This window comes from Palaemon carinicauda, chromosome 36, assembly GCF_036898095.1.
Source record: "Palaemon carinicauda isolate YSFRI2023 chromosome 36, ASM3689809v2, whole genome shotgun sequence".
Classification (NCBI taxonomy): Eukaryota; Metazoa; Arthropoda; class Malacostraca; order Decapoda; family Palaemonidae; genus Palaemon; species Palaemon carinicauda.
In genome coordinates, this window is record NC_090760.1 from 2,144,687 (window position 1) to 2,165,031 (window position 20,345).

Here is a 20,345-nt window from a genome sequence, read left to right on the forward strand (position 1 = left end):
TGCTGCTCGCCATCGCACAACCCTGCACGATTGCCCGCTTACGCATGCTGCTCCTCATCGCACAACCCTGAACGCTCGCCCTCTTGCGGATGCTGATCACCATCGCACCCTATCACGCGATCATTCACCTACACATGCTGCTCGCCATCGCTTACCGCCAGCGATCTTCTTCACCTACGCGGCAGCACGATCCCTCGCCGTCACGCCCATTCGCCTGCGCGCCCGCGCGATCGCTCGCCTGCGCGCCCGCGCGATCGCTCGCCTGCGCGCCCTCGCGACCGCTCGCCTGCGCGCCCGCGCGACCACTCGCCTGTACGCCCGCGCGACCATTCGCCTTTGCGCGACCGTTCGCCCTCGCGCGACCATAGTTCGCGGCGAATTCCACAGCCGGTGGTAGCAGCAGGGACGTGTGCTCCTAGGCGGCACTCGGGATCACCTCCATCCAAGCACAGGTTGGTAGTGCAGGACGAAGACAGGTCAGTACAGCATTCTTCCCACCTTCTTTTCAGGCAGGAACCGTCGTGTCCTCTCCAAAGGATCGCCCGATCCCTTTCACCTTAGCGAGGATTTCGGACTCTGTGTCCTTGGAGCAGCAGACATGGTTTGATCCGCTGGCACGGGCGTTAATGAGGTTTATGAAACCAGCACTCACCGGCCAGGGTAACAAACCAGCGGCTGTCTCTCCTACGCTGAAGAGAAAGAGAGGAGTGGACTTCGTGGTGACTTCCCCCAGGGCGAAGTTGGTTCCCAAGAGGTCGGTCTCGAGGGTCCCCTCTCCTGCACGAGTACTCTCTCCTTCTCCCGCCCTGGAAGGATTTTTGGCGGGGGGGCTTTCCGTTGAAGATTTCTCCATCGGACAAGGGGTGACTGCTTACCTCTTCCTCTGGGAGCTTACCAGGTTCTTTCCCTCCTCGGTTACGGCCCGAGGTTTGGTTCAAGGAAGCTACAGGAAGATCAAGGGTACTTTCCTCCTCTCGAGCTCAGGCACCTTGGCCTTTCGTCGTTAAGTATCTACTTGCGGACAAGCTCGATGTTGTACCATCTGGACGCACTGACTGAAGGCTTCCTTCGGGTGTCTCATCTGTGGAGGTCAACGACCTCAGACACCCTTCCATCCTTGAGAAGAGTTTTGTCTTTGCCCAAGGACAGAGACTTAAACATCTGCTGTGCGGAGTAAATCGACTTCCGGTTTCACTCCTCCAAGGCGCTTTCTTCCAGACTCTGCAGGGCTCCAGCTCCCTTTTCTTTCAACCACGTCGGCCTAAGTTATCGGCTACGACAACTGGGACAAGGTGTCCAATTGCAGTTTCCTCCTGTCAGGAACAGATGGCACGGGAGACTCCCCCGGGGGGGCATAGTCCTAAAAGTTCACGAACTCTAGGATTGCAGGTTTTTTCGCTGGGAGGATGCTTAAGGTTACTCATCCGAATGACAGCTTCCCGATGCCCATTCCCGCACAATCTCTGTGAGTAGCCAAGGATATCGCGCCTGCCGTCTCTGTCAGCGAATTCAGTGTCTCTGAACCTCTATGCCATAGCATCAGCAGAGTTGCCCGGTTGGGCAGAATGATCCATACCTTAGGCGAAGGTCTTCCTTAGGATCATCGACGGCTTCACCCCCGGCCCCCTCAGTCGATCCTTTCTTGTAAGGAAGGATCTGAGAGGGGATGTCCATAGTCGACCTCTCAGCCCTGATCAAGTTTGTCGAACAAACTTCGGCCAGCGTAGACCAGCAGAATCGATCAGACTGGTAACGAGGCGACAGGACTCCTTTAACCCTGGATCGGAAGGACGGGTACTTTCAGTTTCCATTCCATCCATCTTCCAGGGTGCTCGTCGAATTCAGCCTAAACTGCAAGTATTCCTGCTTATGATGCAGTGTGGCTATCCCGCCGTGGCATAGCAGGTTTGTTTCCCCAGAGAACTCTCCCTGCCTTCCTCTTGGCCGCTCAGGTGCAGACTTCCGCCTCCTCTGCTGTTTGGAGGGCTGGTCAACTCCGGTAGGCTCGGGTTTCGACCTTCTTCAGCGCCGGGAAAAGCTTCCGAATGCTGACCATGAGTGTGGGCTCATGGTATTTTGCTTGGAGCCTTCTCTTCCTCTGCCTCAACATCTGGAGTATCTGGCCATGATATTGAGTCAACCGCCTTACCACGTTGGAAACCCCGCTTCTCGTCCGTCCATCGAGGTTAAGCAACGTCGGTACTTGGATGGGTGACCACCTGGGGACGCCAGATTCTGTTACCACATCCTCCGAGCCTTCCTTTCGGTTCACCGTGGCAAGACTGAGGAGAGTCACAGTACCTGTTCTCAGTCAAGCAGAGTTTTCAGCCCTACCTTGGAACGTTTCCCAGTTTTTCTTTCCTCATTGACCCGTTTATAGTCCGAACGGTCGCCTCAGGATAAGTTCCATGTGGGGCGATCCAAGTTCCGGTGGCTTCAGGCAATGTTTAACCGGACTCCCTGGCCCTATGGGACCAGCGGAACTATTAAACCTGCAATGGGTGTTGACCTATGGAGCCTCTTGATGGTAGTGGATATTCTCGTCCTTTCCCCACATTCTTGATGCGGTTCTCGGACTCGTCAAAGGAAAGGGGGGGGGGCATGTTCCGGTCCAGGCCTATGGTCAAGACCTGAAGGATACCTCTCCATCATTCAGGCAGGCTTAAGGGCCTTAGTCTGGCCCCTCTTCAGATCCTACCGCTCCTGCCAAGTCGCCCCGTTGCGTGTCGACTTCATGCTAACCAGCAGGGGACGCATTTTCACACCTTCACATCTTGCAGTAGAGATATCGGGATGATTGAGATAATCTCAATTCCACCATCGGCTCTCTCATTCCAGGCAGGGGAATGTTTCTCTCAGACTATCCGAGCAGAGCCTCATAGAGAGAGTGTACCTAGGGGTCTTTGACCTTGGGTAACCAGCAAGTGCTGGTCTGGGAGACCTGATCGCGACAGCTTGGAACCTCAAGCTTCCGCTAGTTTTCCCCCCAGTCTCAGACCCCGAGACTCTGGCAAGATGCATTCTGGTGATGGTGGGACAACTTCGACGCCTGCGTCTTCCCTCCTTTTTGTCTGCGGACAATGGGTCTCAACAAAACCAGGTTGTCTGTCAACCTTTCAATGGGAGAGCTCCACTGGGACTATGTGCAGAACGGTTTCTGGACCCTCTGCTTCCCCTGACGGAACTCCCGGGAGAGCTTCTCCCACGGCGCAGACTACTCAAGCAACCACACTGCGACATCTCTCCCGAACCGGGGCGTCGCTTCGGCTTCATGCCTGGAGACACTACGCTTCCTCCTCTAGAAGAGACAACCCGCTACAGTCGCGGTACGGAGGTCGCGTCATCTGCGATAGTCATCCACAGGGGTCTCCCAGGCAAAGTGAAGAGTCTAAGGTGGTTGGTGCCGTGGGAGATATACCTCTTCCCGTGAGGCCTCTTCTCCAGCAATAACGGTCTTATTGCCTTTCGGCGGGAGGAAACTCCTTTCCGCTCTTGGCAATGAAGCCTGTCGCTCAGCCTTTCCCTGACCTTCAGGCTTAAAGGAATAACTTTTTCCTGCCCGCTGGATCTATCTTCGCTCATGCGAAGATACGATCGTCCCCGCCCTAGTCGGAGGAAGACCTCCAACTTGGAGCATGGCTCGGACTTTTAGTCCTTTAAGAGATCTTCTCAAGACCCTTTTACGACAGGCCTCGGATTGTATTCCGCCCTGGGTCTTCTGCTCACTCTGGCCACGGCCAGTGTGTAAGCAATCTTCTTGGTCTCTTACTACTCCCCCCCTTTCTAAGGAAGAGGGGAAGGCAACATTCAGGCTCGCTCCTGAGTTGTTGGCTAGACTCAGAATCTGAGGGTCCCGACCCTTCGGTCCGATTCATTCAAGATTTTGAGTCTCCATTCTGTGTCTGATGTCCCAAGACCTTCTCTTTCTTGCCAGTACAGGAATCGAGAGGTTAGCGCTGGAAACAGCTGCAGTTTGGCCTCAGTTGCAGCCGATTTGGGAACACAAGGAGGACATGGGGGGAGAGTCACCAGTATACCTCTTCAGCCCGGACTCAAGGACATTCATCTCGACCTGTCTTCAGACCCTCCCCCGTCACGTCGCCCTACAGCACGATGTTGGATACATCGCAACGTCCCTCGCCTTCGAGTAATACTACTCTGTGACGCAGGTGCTACAAGCTGGAGTCTGGAAGCGTCTGATGACCTTCGCAGCCCGCTTCCTGCAGGGCGTGACCCACAGGAGTCTCGATACGTTTTCTATCGCTCTGTGGTGGCTACACAACAGCTGGTCTAACCTCAGGCTCCTTTTTGGACAGGTAGCAGAAGGTTGAGGGCATTGTTATCAGGTTTTAGTCTGCATGAACGAAAGAAGTATGTCTGGCCCTTACTTCTTTCTTCATCATCCCCTCTACGGGGAAGCAGCATCCTGGTCTCTGCATAGCTGACCTCGAACCTCTGCAGGTAAACCATGCTTCCTTGTGTTCCGAGTATTGAGTCAATACTGTCGCGTCCCCCATACCCTGACGAGGTGGTATTGGGAACGTCTTAACCCAGAGTTCCTTCTGGAACTCCAGGTCAACTGCCTAAGACGGGTCACACTTCTTCTTTCACACACAAGCTTACGTAGGCCACATGGTTCCTTGCGGTGCAAGGAACTTGTGAGGTGCAGGGACTCCTTTTCTCGAGTGCGACTCACTCGGATTCTGAGTCCCCGGGTAAAGCCAAAGCCAGTATGGCTGGGGACTTTCCACCCTTCCTAAGGGATAAGTCACCCTTTGTAAATAGCGTGGTTTGTATTTCGGTTACGGAACAAATGACAAATTCGAAGATAATTTGTATTTTTCCTAACCATACAAACCTTAGCTATTTACACATATTTGCCCGCCAGCCCTGTCCCCCAAGACAAGTCCTACCTCTAAGTGAAAGTGAGTATTCACCTGTGTGTGAGGGGGAGGAGGGGTAGCTAGCTACCACTCCCCTACCCCCCCGCTAACTAGCGCGGGGGTAATACACCCTCGTTAAATTCTAATGGCTCGCCATTTCAGCTACGCTAAAAGTAATAACCCTTTGTAAATAGCTAAGGTTTGTATGGTTAGGAAAAATACAAATTATCTTCGAATTTGTCATTTGTTAGTAGTTAGTAGCTCTGGTAACTTATGAAAATTATCCTTTCAGGTTGAAGCAGCTGAAGCATCTCTTGCCAAATTAGCAGGAGGTAAGAAAGAGGGTGGTGATGCAGTATTTGCTCCTGTTGCACCTGCCACCACGGAGCTGGATGCAGCCCTTGCTTCGCTCCACCTCCGTGACCTTAGATGTCAGCAGCTTTCTCTTGAAATTACAAAGGTGGGTCAGTGTTCGTGCTTCAAATTCTCATTCATCGTCGTCATCATCACCTCCTCCTACGCCTATTGACGCAAAGGACCTCGGTCAGATTTCGCCAGTCATCTGTATCTTGAGCTTTTAAATCAATACTTCTCCATTCATCTTCTCCTACTCCACACTTCATAGTCCTCATCCATGTAGGTCTGGGTCTTCCAACTCTTCTAGTGCCTTGTGGAGCCCAGTTGAAAGTTTGGTGAATTAATCTCTTGTGGAGGGCGAAGAGCATGACCAAACCATCTCCATCTGCCCCTCACCATGATCTCATCCACAAATGGCACTCAAGTAATCTCTCTTATAGTTTCATTTCTAATCCTGTCCTGCCATTTAACTCCCAAGATTCTTATTATGATAGAAAAATGTTGGTGATGATGGCACTCAACAGTGGGCTTATACTGAAATACTTGTAGATTATCGTGGTTTTGTTTAGTAAGTTTTAATACTTTTGTTTTTATTTTCTCTCAAAATTAACTATGGACATTGCATAATTTTTGGAGGTTGTAGGATGTTAGCAGTGTATTCATGCAAGAGATATTTTTTTAAAGGCAAATGTTAGGTATACTGGGAGTTTGAAATTAACTACAGTATACTTAACGATGCTTCTCACCTGAACATTTTCGCCACTTTTCTGTTTTTCTCTTTGAAAATATTCTTATTCAGTTGGGTGTTTATGCACAAAAATATTTTAAATTCAAGCTCTGTTTCTTTTATCAAAATTCCATTTGTACCGACACAGAGACTTACCTCAAAACACTTTCTTAGGAGTTACTGGAACCTTCTCTCAAACGACCAGAGTTAGCCAGAAAACTTACTGAAGAAGACGACCTGACTAACATGTGGCCTACCCTGGGCATTGCCCTCGGGTCATATTTTCCCCCGGTAGGCCTACCACCATAGAAAATGGGAGCAGGGTAAGCCACACAAAACTCTGGTCGTTTGAGAAGGAGGTTCCAGTAACTCCTAAGAAAGTGTTTCTCGGTAAGTATGTTAGGAAAAATACAAATTACTAAAAATTTGTGATTTTTCCTAACAGTCTCCACCCCATTTCTTCATATTGACGTTCCATTTTTACTTTTCGTCGACAGCTCCTTGAAGAGAGAGATGCCTTGCAGCTCAAATTAAGTGCTTCCCTAAGACAAACTCAAGAGCTCACGCGAGAATTGAGTTTGAGTCATCAGCTTCCAGCTCCCGTTTCTCCCGAACCTTCCCTGGATCAAAAGTAGGTTTTACGATTACCTGTTTTTTTGTAATACTGTACGGCATTTATGATTTATTTATAGGAAGAGACAGTGCGTGATCGTTATTGGCAGCTAATTCTTTGTAACATTTTAAGTATCTAGTAAGTAACGAGGCTGTCATTTTATTAGACAGTGAAATTATCTTTTTGTTCCCATACTAACAAACCTTCCGTTATTTATGTGGATATTCTTTCACTTACATAAATAACTCCAGATTCGTATTAGTTAGGGAAAAATACAATTTATATCTGAATTGGTCATTTCCCATACTAACAAACCTTACGTTATTTATATGGGTGAAAGAATATCCATATAAATAACTCCGGGTTTGTATTAGTTAGGGAAAAATGCAAATTATCTCTGAATTTGTCAGATTTTCTAACAACTAGACTTTTATTTACCCTGTCATAGTTGGGAATTTTAACGTAGATCTTGTTAATCAATATTTAGTAACTAACTTCTTAGAATTAGACTTACTGTTAATTATCACTATTCTGTTTTCCGGAAAGAAACCCTTCTTAGAAGCAGTGCTTATTGATAATCAAATTATTTCTATTTTCTGAAAATAAACCCTTCGTTCAGCCTTTTGAAAGATTGGAAGTTCATCTGGGGTCTTGGTCAGAATAACCATACTTGAGACTTTCTTATCCCGCGAGTGTTTTGACAATGATGATCAAACAGTAAGCGAACAATACACATTGTGAAATGTTAAATGCTCCCGAATGAACATCTTCAAACGACTGTGGAGGTCCTGTAGAGAGTAGGACTCCTCTGCTGTACACGACCAGATAAGCAACCCTTAAAGTAAAGTATGTTGATTAAAGTTGATAGAAGTTTGCAACGACGAGGCTGCTCCATAACAACACTAAGTCACCAAGAGACACAGGGATACAAAGGAAAGGGTAAGGAAATGAACACGTGGGTAGCGCATGGTAGACACAAAGGGTCGGGGGACACAAAGGGTCGCACAGGGTAAGAGAGAGCGCGGCGAGATGATAATTACGTCGCGACCAGAAACTTATTGAGGAGACGACCTGAGCTTGCACGCTTTCCGACCCCGGGTCACCTCAGGGCGCGTATCACTCCGCCTGAGGTTAGTCCCTTAGAAAACGGGAATAGGGTAAACTACACAAAAAGCTGGTCGGTTAGGGTAGAGTTACCAGTAACTCCTAAGAAGGTAGTTCTAGGTAAGTACCCTGTGTTGGAACAAGTAGCCTGTTTTGATGCAAAATCTGAGGTTTTATAGTCTAGTAGAAGACGAGGGTCTGTATGTTTACTATTATTTTGTAAACCACCAAATCCAAATAGTTTAAATGAAAATATGAAGGTCTTACTGATATTTTTATATCTGATGATTTAGAAATGAGCAGGAGTGACTAGCGTACTAGGTACTTACAACCCTGTAATGAAATTATATTATGTAATTTCTTACATTGCGACCTATTGTTAGGTCAAACATGTTAACAATATTACTGCATGTTTATTTAATTTATATATGATTTCATAAATTTTGTTTAATTTTAATTTTCTTACTTTTAGTTAGCAGTGAAATATACTCTTTTATCTTCCTCTTATTTTTGCATTATGAATATAATGTATTTTGAGGGTTATCCTTTTCTAAAAGTAAAACCACATGTGAAATACACATATGAACTGTAGAAATTCAATTTATTATAGAATTTATAGTGATAAAAGTTTTCACAGGTCATATGTTTACCTTCGCCAACTTTGCTGCGAAGGTCATGTTTTGATAAGCTTGTATTCATTTGTGTGTATGTCTGTGTGTTTTTGTGATTTGCATAACTCACACCTAATGGACCAAATCTCATTAAATTTTGTGGTTTGATTGGCCATGTTCCAAGGACAATTTGATTAGATTTTGGGAGTGTTTAGGTCAAAAGTCAAGGCCAAGGTCACGGGAAGGTAAAAAAAATCTTTTTGCCATATCGTGGCCAAATCTTATCTGATTTGGTTGAAACTAGCGCCAAAGTGTACATAATTCAATTGCCTATCTTGTGATGTACAACATCCTTGTTTATTTATGTTCATTACCCACTGTTTGTTTGTTGTTCGGATAACTTAAAAAGTATTTGACCGCATCTCATGAAATTTGGTGGGATAATTGGCCATGAACCTAGGACAAATTGATCAGATTTTGGGAGTGTTTGGTCAAGGTCGCAAAAATGTCGACCCTGGGTCGCCTCAGGGCACGTATCACACTGCCTGAGGTTGACCCCGTAGAAAACGGGAAGAAGGTAAACTATACAAAAAGCTGGTCGGTTAGGTAGAGTTACCAGTAACTCCTAAGAAGGTAGTTCTAGGTAAGTATGTTAGGAAAAATACAAATTACTTAAAAATTTGTGATTTTTGCTATATCGTGGTCAATTTTTATCCGATTGGCATAAAACTAGTGCAAAATGTGCACGATTTAATGCCTATCCTATGATATACATCATGATAAAGGCGAAGGTATGTACTTTACCGAGTGCCTGGTCTAGTTTTAACTGTGGTGCAATGGTGACGTTTTTTCCCTGGACGGAAAGTTTAATCATTGGTGCTACCAATACATACTACATAGCATTTATAACAATTATTGTTTTCTTAATGATAATGTTGATTGTTACAAAAACTCCTTGTCTTTCAGACTTGCAGAACTCCGGGAGCTAAATGATTCCTTAGAGCAGAAGGCTCTCGTTAGTCTGCAAGGTGCCGCGTCAGCAGCAATAGGTCGTCGAATCACCGTCGGCGGCCTCCCCTCTCCTCCTATTTTCACCCCTCATACAGCTCCTCCCACACCCACAGCAACGAGACATGCCGATTACACACTCAGTAAGGATTATTCTTTTTTCTTTTTTGCTTTATTCAATTTGTTCAGGTATCAAATTTATTCAAATCTGCAATTTATTCCATTAGATCTAATATTTTAGTTTTGAAATCTTCAGGTCATTATTATGGGAACATGATTAAGTTGTGGTCATTTCCACAACTTGGAAATTTTCTCATACATACATACATATACTAAGGCACTTCCCCCAATTTTGGGGGTTAGCCGACATCAACAATGAAACAAAACAAAAAAAGGGGACCTCTACTCTCTACGTTCCTCCAGCCTAACAAGGGACTCAACCGAGTTCAGCTGGTACTGCTAGTGGGCTCTACTCTCTACGTTCCTCCAGCCTAACAAGGGACTCAACTGAGTTCAGCTGGTACTGCTAGGGTGCCACAGCCCACTAGCAGTACCAGCTGAACTCGGTTGAGTCCCTTGTTAGGCTGGAAGAACGTAGAGAGTAGAGGTCCCCTTTTTTCTCATGTACAGACTATATATAATTATGACTAAGTTTTGATTAGTTGTGCCTAGATAAGGTGGCTCTAGTAGACTCAAAGTGTTGCCAATTACAGTATTATTATTACTAGCCAAGCTTCATCTCTAGTTTGAAAAGCTGCATGCTACAAATCCAAGGGCTCCAACGGGAAATCAGTCCAGTGCGGATAGAAAATAGAGAAGTAACGAATAAACTGTATATGACAGATATTAACCCTTTTACCCCCAAAGGACGTACTGGTACGTTTCACAAAACTCATCCCTTTACCCCCATTGACATACCGGTACGTCCTTGCAAAAAACTGCTATTTAATTTTTTTTGCATATTTTTGATAATTTTTTTGAGAAACTTCAGGCATTTTCCAAGAGAATGAGACCAACCTGACCTCTCTATGACGAAAATTAAGGCTGTTAGAGCAATTTAAAAAAAATATTCTGCAAAATGTGCTTGAAAAAAAATAACCCGTGGGGGTTAAGGGTTGGAAATTTCCAAATAGCCTGGGGGTAAAAGGGTTAAAGAAATTATGAAATATATTAAGATCAGTAACAACATGAGAAGACAGTACATAAATCAATTATATATGAAATATGAAATGAGAAGGATGTCAACCTGTTTGACAGTAAAGCCTTTGCAACAAGTTTGAATTTTCGAAGTTCCACCGATTCAACTGTTGTACCAGCTTACTAATATTATTCCAGAATCTGATCACAGCTGGAATTGTAATTTAAGAACACTGTGTAGCATTGAGCCTTTGAATGGAAAAAGTAAAATCTTTAATAGTTAGAATAAACTGCATACCTAGCACTACCTAAAGGACCCCAGCCTGGCTTTCACCAGTCACGAACGTTACCACATCGGCCACAACAACCCTAGGAAACAAGGAAGACTTCAGTGTCCTCTTGAAAGGTGGTACATTTTGGAAAGATCTGAATGCATATGATGGTTAGAGTTGTGAAAAAATCTTATGCAGTATGCACAACTAACTAACTGAAAGACAGTGCCAGAGATTAATATAATTAGGGATAAGGAATTTTCAATATTAAACTTACCCGATAATCATGTAGCTGTCAACTCCGTTGCCCGACAGAATTCTATGGAGGGATACGCCAGCTATCACAATACTAGAAGGGGGTGTACTTACCAGCGCCACCTGTGGCCAGGTACTCAAGTACTTCTTGTTGACACCTCCTCAATTATTCCTCTGTCGTGCTTCCGGTTAAGACGTTCTGGGATACGCTTATGTTCTTGGAGTATTTTCACGACTTTGGTGAAGTATTTCTCTTTGATTTCGGCTGTCGCTTTACTGGAAACTTCTATATTAGCTTAGTTAGCTTTTGGAATTAATTTGATTAATTATGGTGACGAAGAGAGTATGAACTCTCGTTCACCTTTCAATGGCCGACCCTTCCCTTAGACGGAAGTGTTGGTGTCTAAGAGAGTATAGACTCTCTTTCTTAATTTGGCTTAACAAAAGTTATAGATTTATTTTATATCTCTCCGCCTCTTATAGGCCTCTTCGATTAACTTCCTTTTATTATAAACTTATTAAAATTAATTTTTATATTTGTTTATATTCGACCTTCCTAATAGTAGGCGGTCTTTTCTTGGTACCGAAGTTAATTAACATTGAGCCCGTCATTTCGGTTTTACCTGTTAACATATTATGCTATTTCCGCCACAGAGTTTGAAAGAATTTCTTTGATAGCCTCGTACTGTTTTCAAAGTTGAACTAACGTTTTGTTTTGTCTCTGCAGTTGTTGACGTTCAGAACGTTCAACTTGCACTCTATCGTTACGATAGAGAAAGAATGTTCACGGTTTCACGTTGCAGTAAGAGTAACCGTGTCTAGCGTTTTGTTCATTCTTTCTTAACTTAATGGTTTTGATCCTATAAAGGAACTTTTCAGTTTTTTCCTTTAACAATAATATGTTTTAACGATATATATGATTGGGCTCTTCTCTCAGGTTCTAAGTCAAGAGAGAGAGAGAGAGAGAGAGAGAGAGATAGATAGATAGAGACGGAGGGAGAAAGAGGATAAACGTTTCATTCAAGCCTGCCAGGCGTACGAGTAACGTCGTTATCGTTTTTGCTTTTCTCCCTAGTCTCTTTAGGGGAAGAAACTAAACGTTTCTAGAGTGATCTAGTGTTTAGTCTCTTTCCAGCCACTGATTTATCTTTCATTAGATTTTTCTGTTACATTGTAATTCTGTTTTCGCAATTACTAACTTTTGAGAAAGGATAGAATTGCGTGTTTCAGGTACAAACCACTTAAAGTTTCGAGTTCAGTGAAATAAGTGCAAACAGAAATCAAAGTGATAAGTGATTAGCGCAAATTATGTCAGTGTTGTGCGTGAGGGTACTTTTGTGCGCGCCAGTCGTCCTCCCAGTCCGGGACCTCTTGCAAGCTCCCAAGCCCAGGGGAGAAGCAATGTCGAAGGGCATAAGGGTTCAGCAGGCCTTGATCGGCGCACAGAAGTATCCTCGGTGGTTGTGGGCGTGTCTTACCGAGACCGTCACTCCCACCCGCAGACGATTGAGCCCTTATTTTGCTCGTCTGCAGAAGAGATTTAGGGGAGAAAATAAAGGCAGAGTAACGCTGGTCTCAGGTCTCAAGACCTCTTAAACGTAAAGTCCAGACCTATGCCAGACGTACGAAGTTAAAGTTCAACAACCCGGATGCAGTCATTGGGTTAGCTCTGACTCTCCTCAGTCATCAGTTGAATACACTCCGCCTAAGAGGAGTAAGGTTCTGCCGCAACAGATCTCTGCTGTTAAGGCTTTACCTCAGCAGACCTTAGTGTCTGCCGACCCCAAGTTGACTCTACTGCAGTCCATGCAGTCACAACTTTCGGTCTTGATGCGTGAGTGTCGGGCTGAGAGTGTTGCGCCTCCGCCTCCGCCTACACTCCCCCCGCCTTTGCTCGCTCCGCCTGATCGCAGTACCACCTGCCAGGCGTACGATGTTGTGGACTCTTACTACAGTCCATGCAAGCACAGCTTTCGGACTTGATGCGTGAGTGTCGGGCTGAGAGTGTTGCTCCTCCGCCTCCGCCTACACTCCCTCCACCTACACTCGCTCCGCCTGATCGCAGTACCACCTGCCAGGCGTACGATGTCGTGGACTCTACTACAGTCCATGCAAGCACAGCTTTCGGACTTAATGCGTGAGTGTCGGGCTGAGAGTGTTGCTCCTCCGCCTCCGCCTACACTCCCTCCGCCTACGCTCGCTCCGCCTGATCGCAGTACCACCTGCCAGGCGTACGATGTTGAGCCACGTGCTGAGTTTGCTGTTCCCTGTGGTGTTCAGCCTCCGCCTTCCTTAAGGCAACCTTTACAATGGGATCAGGAGGATTATACCTCTCTTCCTCCGCCTCCACTTGCTGCTCCACCAGTGGTGCAACACTCGGTTGAGGTACAACAACCTCTCCCGTCCATGAGTCAGTCTCCTCAGCTCTCGCTGCAGCGAGCTCAACCCTCCACAAGGCAAGCACCACAACACCTTAGCCTTGCGCCTCAGGAGCCTCAGCTTGCGAGACATTTACCTTGTTCTGCGCAGCCTCTTCCTCATCGCGCTCCGCTCACACCACAGGAACTGGAACTTGCTACTCCGCTTCCGCCAACCGCTCAGCAAGCGCAACCCTTGGGTTCAACCACTCATGCTAGGAGTCAGCCTCCTCCACCCATGCGCCTTCCTTCTGCTTGTCTTTTATTCAGCCTTTGCAGTCTGAGCCTCAGGTGTTCCCTCAACAGAGTCTTGAAGAGGAAACCACAACTATTGTTGTTCCAGCTCGTTCTGACTCTGCTGTTCAGCATGCCTTACCTCCATTTTCAAACCATGGCAAAAATATGAATCATGAGTTATGAATGTAAGGTAAACATTATGTTGATTTTTAAACCCCATGCAAGCATACATAAGCACTCTAGCACTGGTCATGGAATTTCTGAGAGATGTTAAACGCCATGCACACGCTCTGCTTTCCTTACAGCAGGCTCTGCTTACAGCAGGCTCTGCTTACAGCAGGCTCTGCTTACTACATGCTCTGCATACAGCATGCTCTGCATACAACATGCTCTGCATACAGCATGCTCTGCATTCAGCATGCTCTGCATACAACATGCTCTACATACAGCATGCTCTGCATACAGCATACTCTGCATACATCATGCTCTGCATACCTTACCGCATGCTTCTCAGTCACACATCTTGGGTTGTTGCCAACTCACTAGACTGTCAAGCAGTTTCATAACGTTGTCTTCTAGTCTGCTGCTTTTGCACCAGTGAACCCTCACTCAGAGAACTTAGCTTTTCTAGGATAAGGTCCCTGTAGATGAGAAAGTTCTTTTCTCCCTCCTTCTGATATTTCCTTGAGGACTCTGTCATTTGGAGGGAGCCTTTAGCTGCATAACCTCTTATGGACTTTTATTTAAGCATAACATGCTTCCAGGGAAGGTAATGGTTCCACTTCAGTCGCTAATCCCGTCTGTTACCACACCTGCTCCCATAGACCTTGAGCTGTGTTGCATGACATGCAGTCCAAGCTTAGTCCTTGTTAGAGGATTTTTTGTTTACGGAGTCAATGTGTCACGGGGAAGACGTTCAACAACCAACAGAAGTGACTTGTTGTGACGCAGTGCGGCAACCTCAGCAACCCGTTAAGGAGTTGTCTGTACGACCCAGACAGTCTAGACAGATTCGGGTTGTCACTGTACTTCCTCGCTTGCCCATGATTGACAGTTCACAGACTGTGCAGCAGTATCATGATCTTGTGTCCGGCTCCGTCAGACGACTGGCTTTTAAGAGCTCCCACAAGTCGTCGCTGTCTGGAGATTTTCAAATGGACTATGGATCTGACCAAGGAACTGGGCCTCCTGGTCAATTTTGAGGAGTCTCAGCTCGTTCCATCCCAGACCATTGTCTCCTTGGGTATGGATCTTCAGAGTCGAGCTTTTCGGACTTTTCCGTCGGCCCCAAGGATCTTCCAAGCCCTAGAATGCATCCAGAGCATGCTGAGAAGGAACCGATGCTCAGTCAGGTAGTGGATGAGTCTAACAGGGACACTTTCATCGCTGGCCCTGTTCATCGTGTTAGGGAGACTCCACCTCCCCCCCCTTCAGTATCATCTAGCTGCTCACTGGATAAAGGACATGACGCTAGAGACGGTCTCAGTTCCTATTTCCGAAGAGAGGAGGTCTTCTCTCGCGTGGTGTAAGAACAGCTTTCTTCTCAAGGAAGGCTACCTTTGGCTGTTCAGAAACACGACCGCCGTCTCCTCTCGGACGCATCAGACACGGGCTGGGGTGCGACTTTGGACGGACAAGAATGCTCGGGAACATGGAATCAGGAGCAAAGGACACTTCACATCATTTGCAAGAAGTTGTTGACGGTTATTCTGGCCTTGATAAACTTCAAGTCCCTCCAGCTTAACAAAGTGGTGGAGGTGGACTCTGACAACACCACAGCCCTGGCTTACATCTTCAAGCAGGGAGGGACTCTTTCGTGGAAGTTGTTCTAGATCGCAAGGGACCTACTCATCTGGTCTTTAGATCAAAAGCTAACTGGTAACGAGGTTCATTCAGGGCGGTATGAATGTCATGGCAGATCACCTCAGACGGAAGGGTCAGGTCATCCCCACAGAGTGGACCCTTCTCAAGAATGTTTGCAACAGACTTTGGGCCCTGTGGGGTCAGCCAACCATAGATCTGTTCACTACCTCGATAACCTAGAGACTCCTGTTGTATTGTTCTCCGATTCCAGACCCAGCAGCAGTTCACGTGGATGCTTTTCTGCTGGATTGGTTCCATCTCGACCTGTATGCATTCCCGCCGTTCAAGATTGTCAACAGAGTACTTCAGAAGTTCTCCTCTCACTAAGGGACTCGGCCGACGTTGGTTGGCTCCGCTCTGGTCCGCGAGAGAATGGTTCTTAGAGGTACTGCAATGGCTGGTCGACATTCCCAGGACTCTTCCTCTAGGAGTGAACCTTCTAAGTCTACCTCACGTAAAGAAGGTACACCCAATCCTTCACGCTCTTCGTCTGACTGCCTTCAGACTTTCGAAAGACACTCAAGAGCTAGGGGCTTTTCGAAGGAGGCAGCCAGAGCGATTGCCAAAGCAAGGAGAACATCCACTCTCAGAATCTATCAGTCTCAAGGGGAAGTCTTCCGTAGCTGGTACAAGACCAATGCAGTTTCCTCAACCAGTACCACTGTAACCCAGATTGCTGACTTCCTGTTATATCTAAGGAAAGTAAGATCCCTTTCAGCTCCTACGATTAAGGGTTACAGAAGTATGTTGGCAGCGGTTTTCCGCCACAGAGGCTTGGATCTTTCCACCAACAAAGATCTACAGGACCTCCCTAGGTCTTTTGAGACCTCAAAGGAACGTCGGTTGTCCACTCCAGGCTGGAATCTAGACGTGGTCCTAAGGTTCCTTATGTCATCAAGATTTGAACCTCTCCAATCAGCCTCTTTTTAGGACCTCACATTAAAACTTTTCCTCGTGTGCTTGACAACAGCTAAAAGAGTAAGTGAGATCCACGCCTTCAGCAGGATCATTGTTTTCACATCTGAAACGGCTACATGTTCCTTGCAGCTCGGTTTTTGCTAAACGAGCTTCCTTCACGTCCTTGGCCTAAGTCGTTCGAGATCCCAAGCCTGTCCAACTTGGTGGGGAAGGATCTGAAGAGAGTACTTTGCCCAGTTAGAGCTCTTAGGTACTATCCTAAAAGGTCTTAACCTTTACAAGGACAATCAGAAGCCTTATAGTGTGCTATCAAGTAACCTTCTTTTCCAAGTTCTAAGAACTCAGTTTCTTACTATTCAGGCTTCTGATTAGAGAAACACATTCTCATCTGAAGGAAGAAGACCTTGCTTTGCTGAAGGTAAGGACACATGAAGTGGGAGCTGTGGCTACTTCAGTGGCCTTCAAACAGAACCATTCTCTGCAGAGTGTTATGGATGCAACCTATTGGAGAAGCAAGTCAGTGTTCGCATCATTCTATCTCAAAGATGTCCAGTCTCTTTACGAGTACTGCTACACCCTGGGACCATTCGTAGCAACGAATGCAGTAGTAGGCGAGGGCTCAGCCACTACATTCCCATAATCCCATAACCTTTTAACCTTTCTCTTGAATACTTTTTATGGGTTGTACGGTCGGCTAAGAAGCCTTCCACATCCTTGTTGATTTGGCGGGTGGTCAATTCTTTCTTGAGAAGCGCCGAGGTTAAAGGTTGTGATGAGGTCCTTTAGTATGGGTTGCAGCCCTGTATACTTTAGCACCTTTGAGTTGATTCAGCCTCCCAAGAGGAACGCTGCGCTCAGTAAGGAAGACGATCTTATTAAAGGCAGAGTAACGGTTCAAGTCGACTTCCTTACCAGGTACTTATTATTTCATTGTTATTGTGGATAACTGATTATATGAAATACGGGATACTTAGCTATCCTTTAGTCTTGTACACTGGTTTTTCACCCACCCCCCTGGGTGTGAATCAGCTACATGATTATCGGGTAAGTTTAATATTGAAAAATGTTATTTTCATTAGTAAAATAAATTTTTGAATACAGTATACTTACCCGATAATCATGATTTAATTGACCCTCCCTTCCTCCCCATAGAGAACCAGTGGGACCGAGGAATAATTGAGGAGGTGTCAACAAGAAGTACTTGAGTACCTGGCCACAGGTGGCGCTGGTAAGTACACCCCCTTCTAGTATTGTGATAGCTGGCGTATCCCTCCATAGAATTCTGTCGGGCAACGGAGTTGACAGCTACATGATTATCGGGTAAGTATATTCAAAAATTTATTTTACTAATGAAAATAACATTTTATGAGAATTTAGGCTTTGTTCTAAAAATTAAGAAGCGAGTCAGTAACTGTATACCAGACAAGTGGATCAAAAGAATTAAACATTTCCTCTGTATAAATTACTGTATTTCTTGTGTCATAAGACGCTACAAGTGGTAAGACACCCTTAAATTAGCAAAGCAGTTTTTGAAATAAAAAAGAAATGGAGGATTTTACAAACTATCCTTGCAGCAATTCCTAGTCATTGTGATTTTTGTTTGGCACAGTAAATCTTCATATTTTGGTTGCGTTAATATTAATTAATTGCACACCGGTAATCCCAATTTTATTACATTTTCATATAAGAAACCTCTAAACCTGTCGTAGTTGCCACCACAACTCAACGTTTAGTGTTTGGTGTTTCAAGTGTTGTTTACATGAACGCAGTGTTGCCAAATGTTCTTAATCAACTTTTATTAAAGAAGTAAAATTCCTGTGATATTTCCCAAATTCTTCATATAGCCAATACATTTTCACAAAGAATTAATTATTGATCAAAGAAGTCTCTAGAAATTCCTCTAGGTGGAATACTTTTGTTAATGTATGGGACTCTAGGTCTGATTACTCTTTTCTTCTAACTTGGTCTTAACTAGAGGACCAACCTTGCTTGTTGAAACACCATTGTAATATTTTTTTTATTATAGACATTGAATGGCATGGGAAACAGACTTTGTAAGATATTACAAACATACGAGTCTATTGATAGACCAAAAATTTATAACAGAGTTTGTAGTTAGTTGTGACTTTCATAGATTAAACTTGTGCTCTTAAATCCCTCATGGTAGAAATTGCAGATGTGTCAATCTTTCAATACTGTAGTGTACTTTTTACAGTTGAAATGTCCTATAAGTAATGTAGTGGTATTAATTTGTCTGATATCCTTTACAAAGTTGAAGAAGGTTTGGTAGGAACAAGTCTGATTGCAACAGAAAGAAAAGTTCTTATTAATTTTAAGGGAGAAATTGATGCAATATTAGAAGATTGAAGGAAGGAAATTAGATTAAACAATCCAAGTGAGAGATATGAGGTAACCAGAGGAGCGTGAACTACTGTTTTAAGCTATAAATTTAAGAAACAAGAATATGGAAAATATTGCACAAACAACGTAGTATTTAAAATTAAACTCTTTAATTTCATTCATAGTATAAATACAGTCATTTTTAAATGAATAATTATATAGGAGAAAGCTGTGTACTCTTCATTTGCGTTAACACTTGTCAATTGAAAATTCTGATGGTAGGAATAGTAAATCAGTTTGGGAAAATTAATTAAAAGTTTTATCTTGAGCAATATCACTATAAAGTTCAGCAAATTTAAAATTCCCAGCTGAAATGGGAAAGATATATTTTTGGCTGAAGCAGCAGTATTGATCCATAGGAGTAGATCTTGTGTATGTTAAGATTGGAATGTTTAAAAAATTTGAAATAAACAAATGATTATACTTGACAATTCATTTTAATAAGTGAATTCTTCAATGATAGAAAGAAAGATTATATTAATAAAAATTTATGAATTACTAGTAGAAAAGTATTTTGGATTTTGTTTTCATCAGTTGGTCTTAAGAACAGATGTTTGTTAATGAGTACAATAATTGTTGAAGTCTTAAGAACAGATGTTTGTTAATAAGTTCAATAATTGTCGAAGTCTTAAGAACAGATGTTTGTTAAGTACAATAATTGTTGAAGTCTTAAGAACAGATGTTTGTTAAGTACAATAATTGTCGAATTCTTAAGAACAGGTGTTTGTTAATAAGTACAATAATTGTCGAAGTCTTAAGAACAGATGTTTGTTAATAAGTACAACAATTGTCGAAGTCTCAAGAACAGATGTGTGTTAATAAGTACAATAGTTGTCGAAGTCTTAAGAACAGATGTGTGTTAATAAGTACAATAATTGTCAAATCTTAAGAACAGATGTTTGTTAATAAGTACAATAATTGTCGAAATCTTAAGAACAGATGTTTGTTAATAAGTACAATAATTGTCGACATTTTCCGCAGCTCGGGAAGCCCAAGGGACATCGTCAACACTTATTGACTGGATAATGGGCAAGAGGTAAGATGATCATTGTTTTCTTTTGTGATGTGTTATTTGCATTGCAATATTTCTTAAAATTTCTAAAACTTATATTTGTCATAAAACTTTAGTTATCTGGTTATTTGTGAGATAACTTTAGAGCTCATGTGTATTTAATCATCTTCTGAAGTTCATAAGTACAGTACTGTTGTTGTTACAAGTAGGAGGAAATTTTGAATTAATTTTGAAATAACGAATTGTTTGAATCCATTATAAAGTCCATCATTAGTCATGTATTTGTCCTCGTAACTGGAGTACTATATTTCAAATGGAACGACGAATGAAAGTTTTCATGGATGTCATAAGTTCTAATATTTGTTCATTTGTCTGTTTTCCAGTACACCTCGAGTGTTGCACGTGTGATTAGGAACGAATGGCTTCCTGCACAACGCACATATGCCTTTTTATGTGAGTCACGATGTACAGTATTTGCTTCGGTGGTGGTAAGGTTTTTTTAGTTGTGCTTTACAGTTTACTTTTTTAGAG

General features: G+C 44.1%; 1 protein-coding gene across 2 annotated transcripts in view; it reads left to right on the top strand.

Annotated features, from left to right (window-relative positions):
- The window catches only part of LOC137628715 (golgin subfamily B member 1-like), a 59,787-nt gene that overhangs the window by 34,451 nt on the left and 4,991 nt on the right, over positions 1-20,345 (top strand). For both annotated transcript variants that reach the window (XM_068359867.1, XM_068359868.1), the window contains exons 7-11: positions 5,176-5,343; positions 6,465-6,598; positions 9,262-9,446; positions 19,784-19,838; positions 20,198-20,267. In XM_068359867.1, coding sequence (XP_068215968.1) covers positions 5,176-5,343; positions 6,465-6,598; positions 9,262-9,446; positions 19,784-19,838; positions 20,198-20,222 — 567 coding nt within the window. In that variant the 3' untranslated portion in view covers positions 20,223-20,267. The remainder of the gene's footprint in view (positions 1-5,175; positions 5,344-6,464; positions 6,599-9,261; positions 9,447-19,783; positions 19,839-20,197; positions 20,268-20,345) is intronic.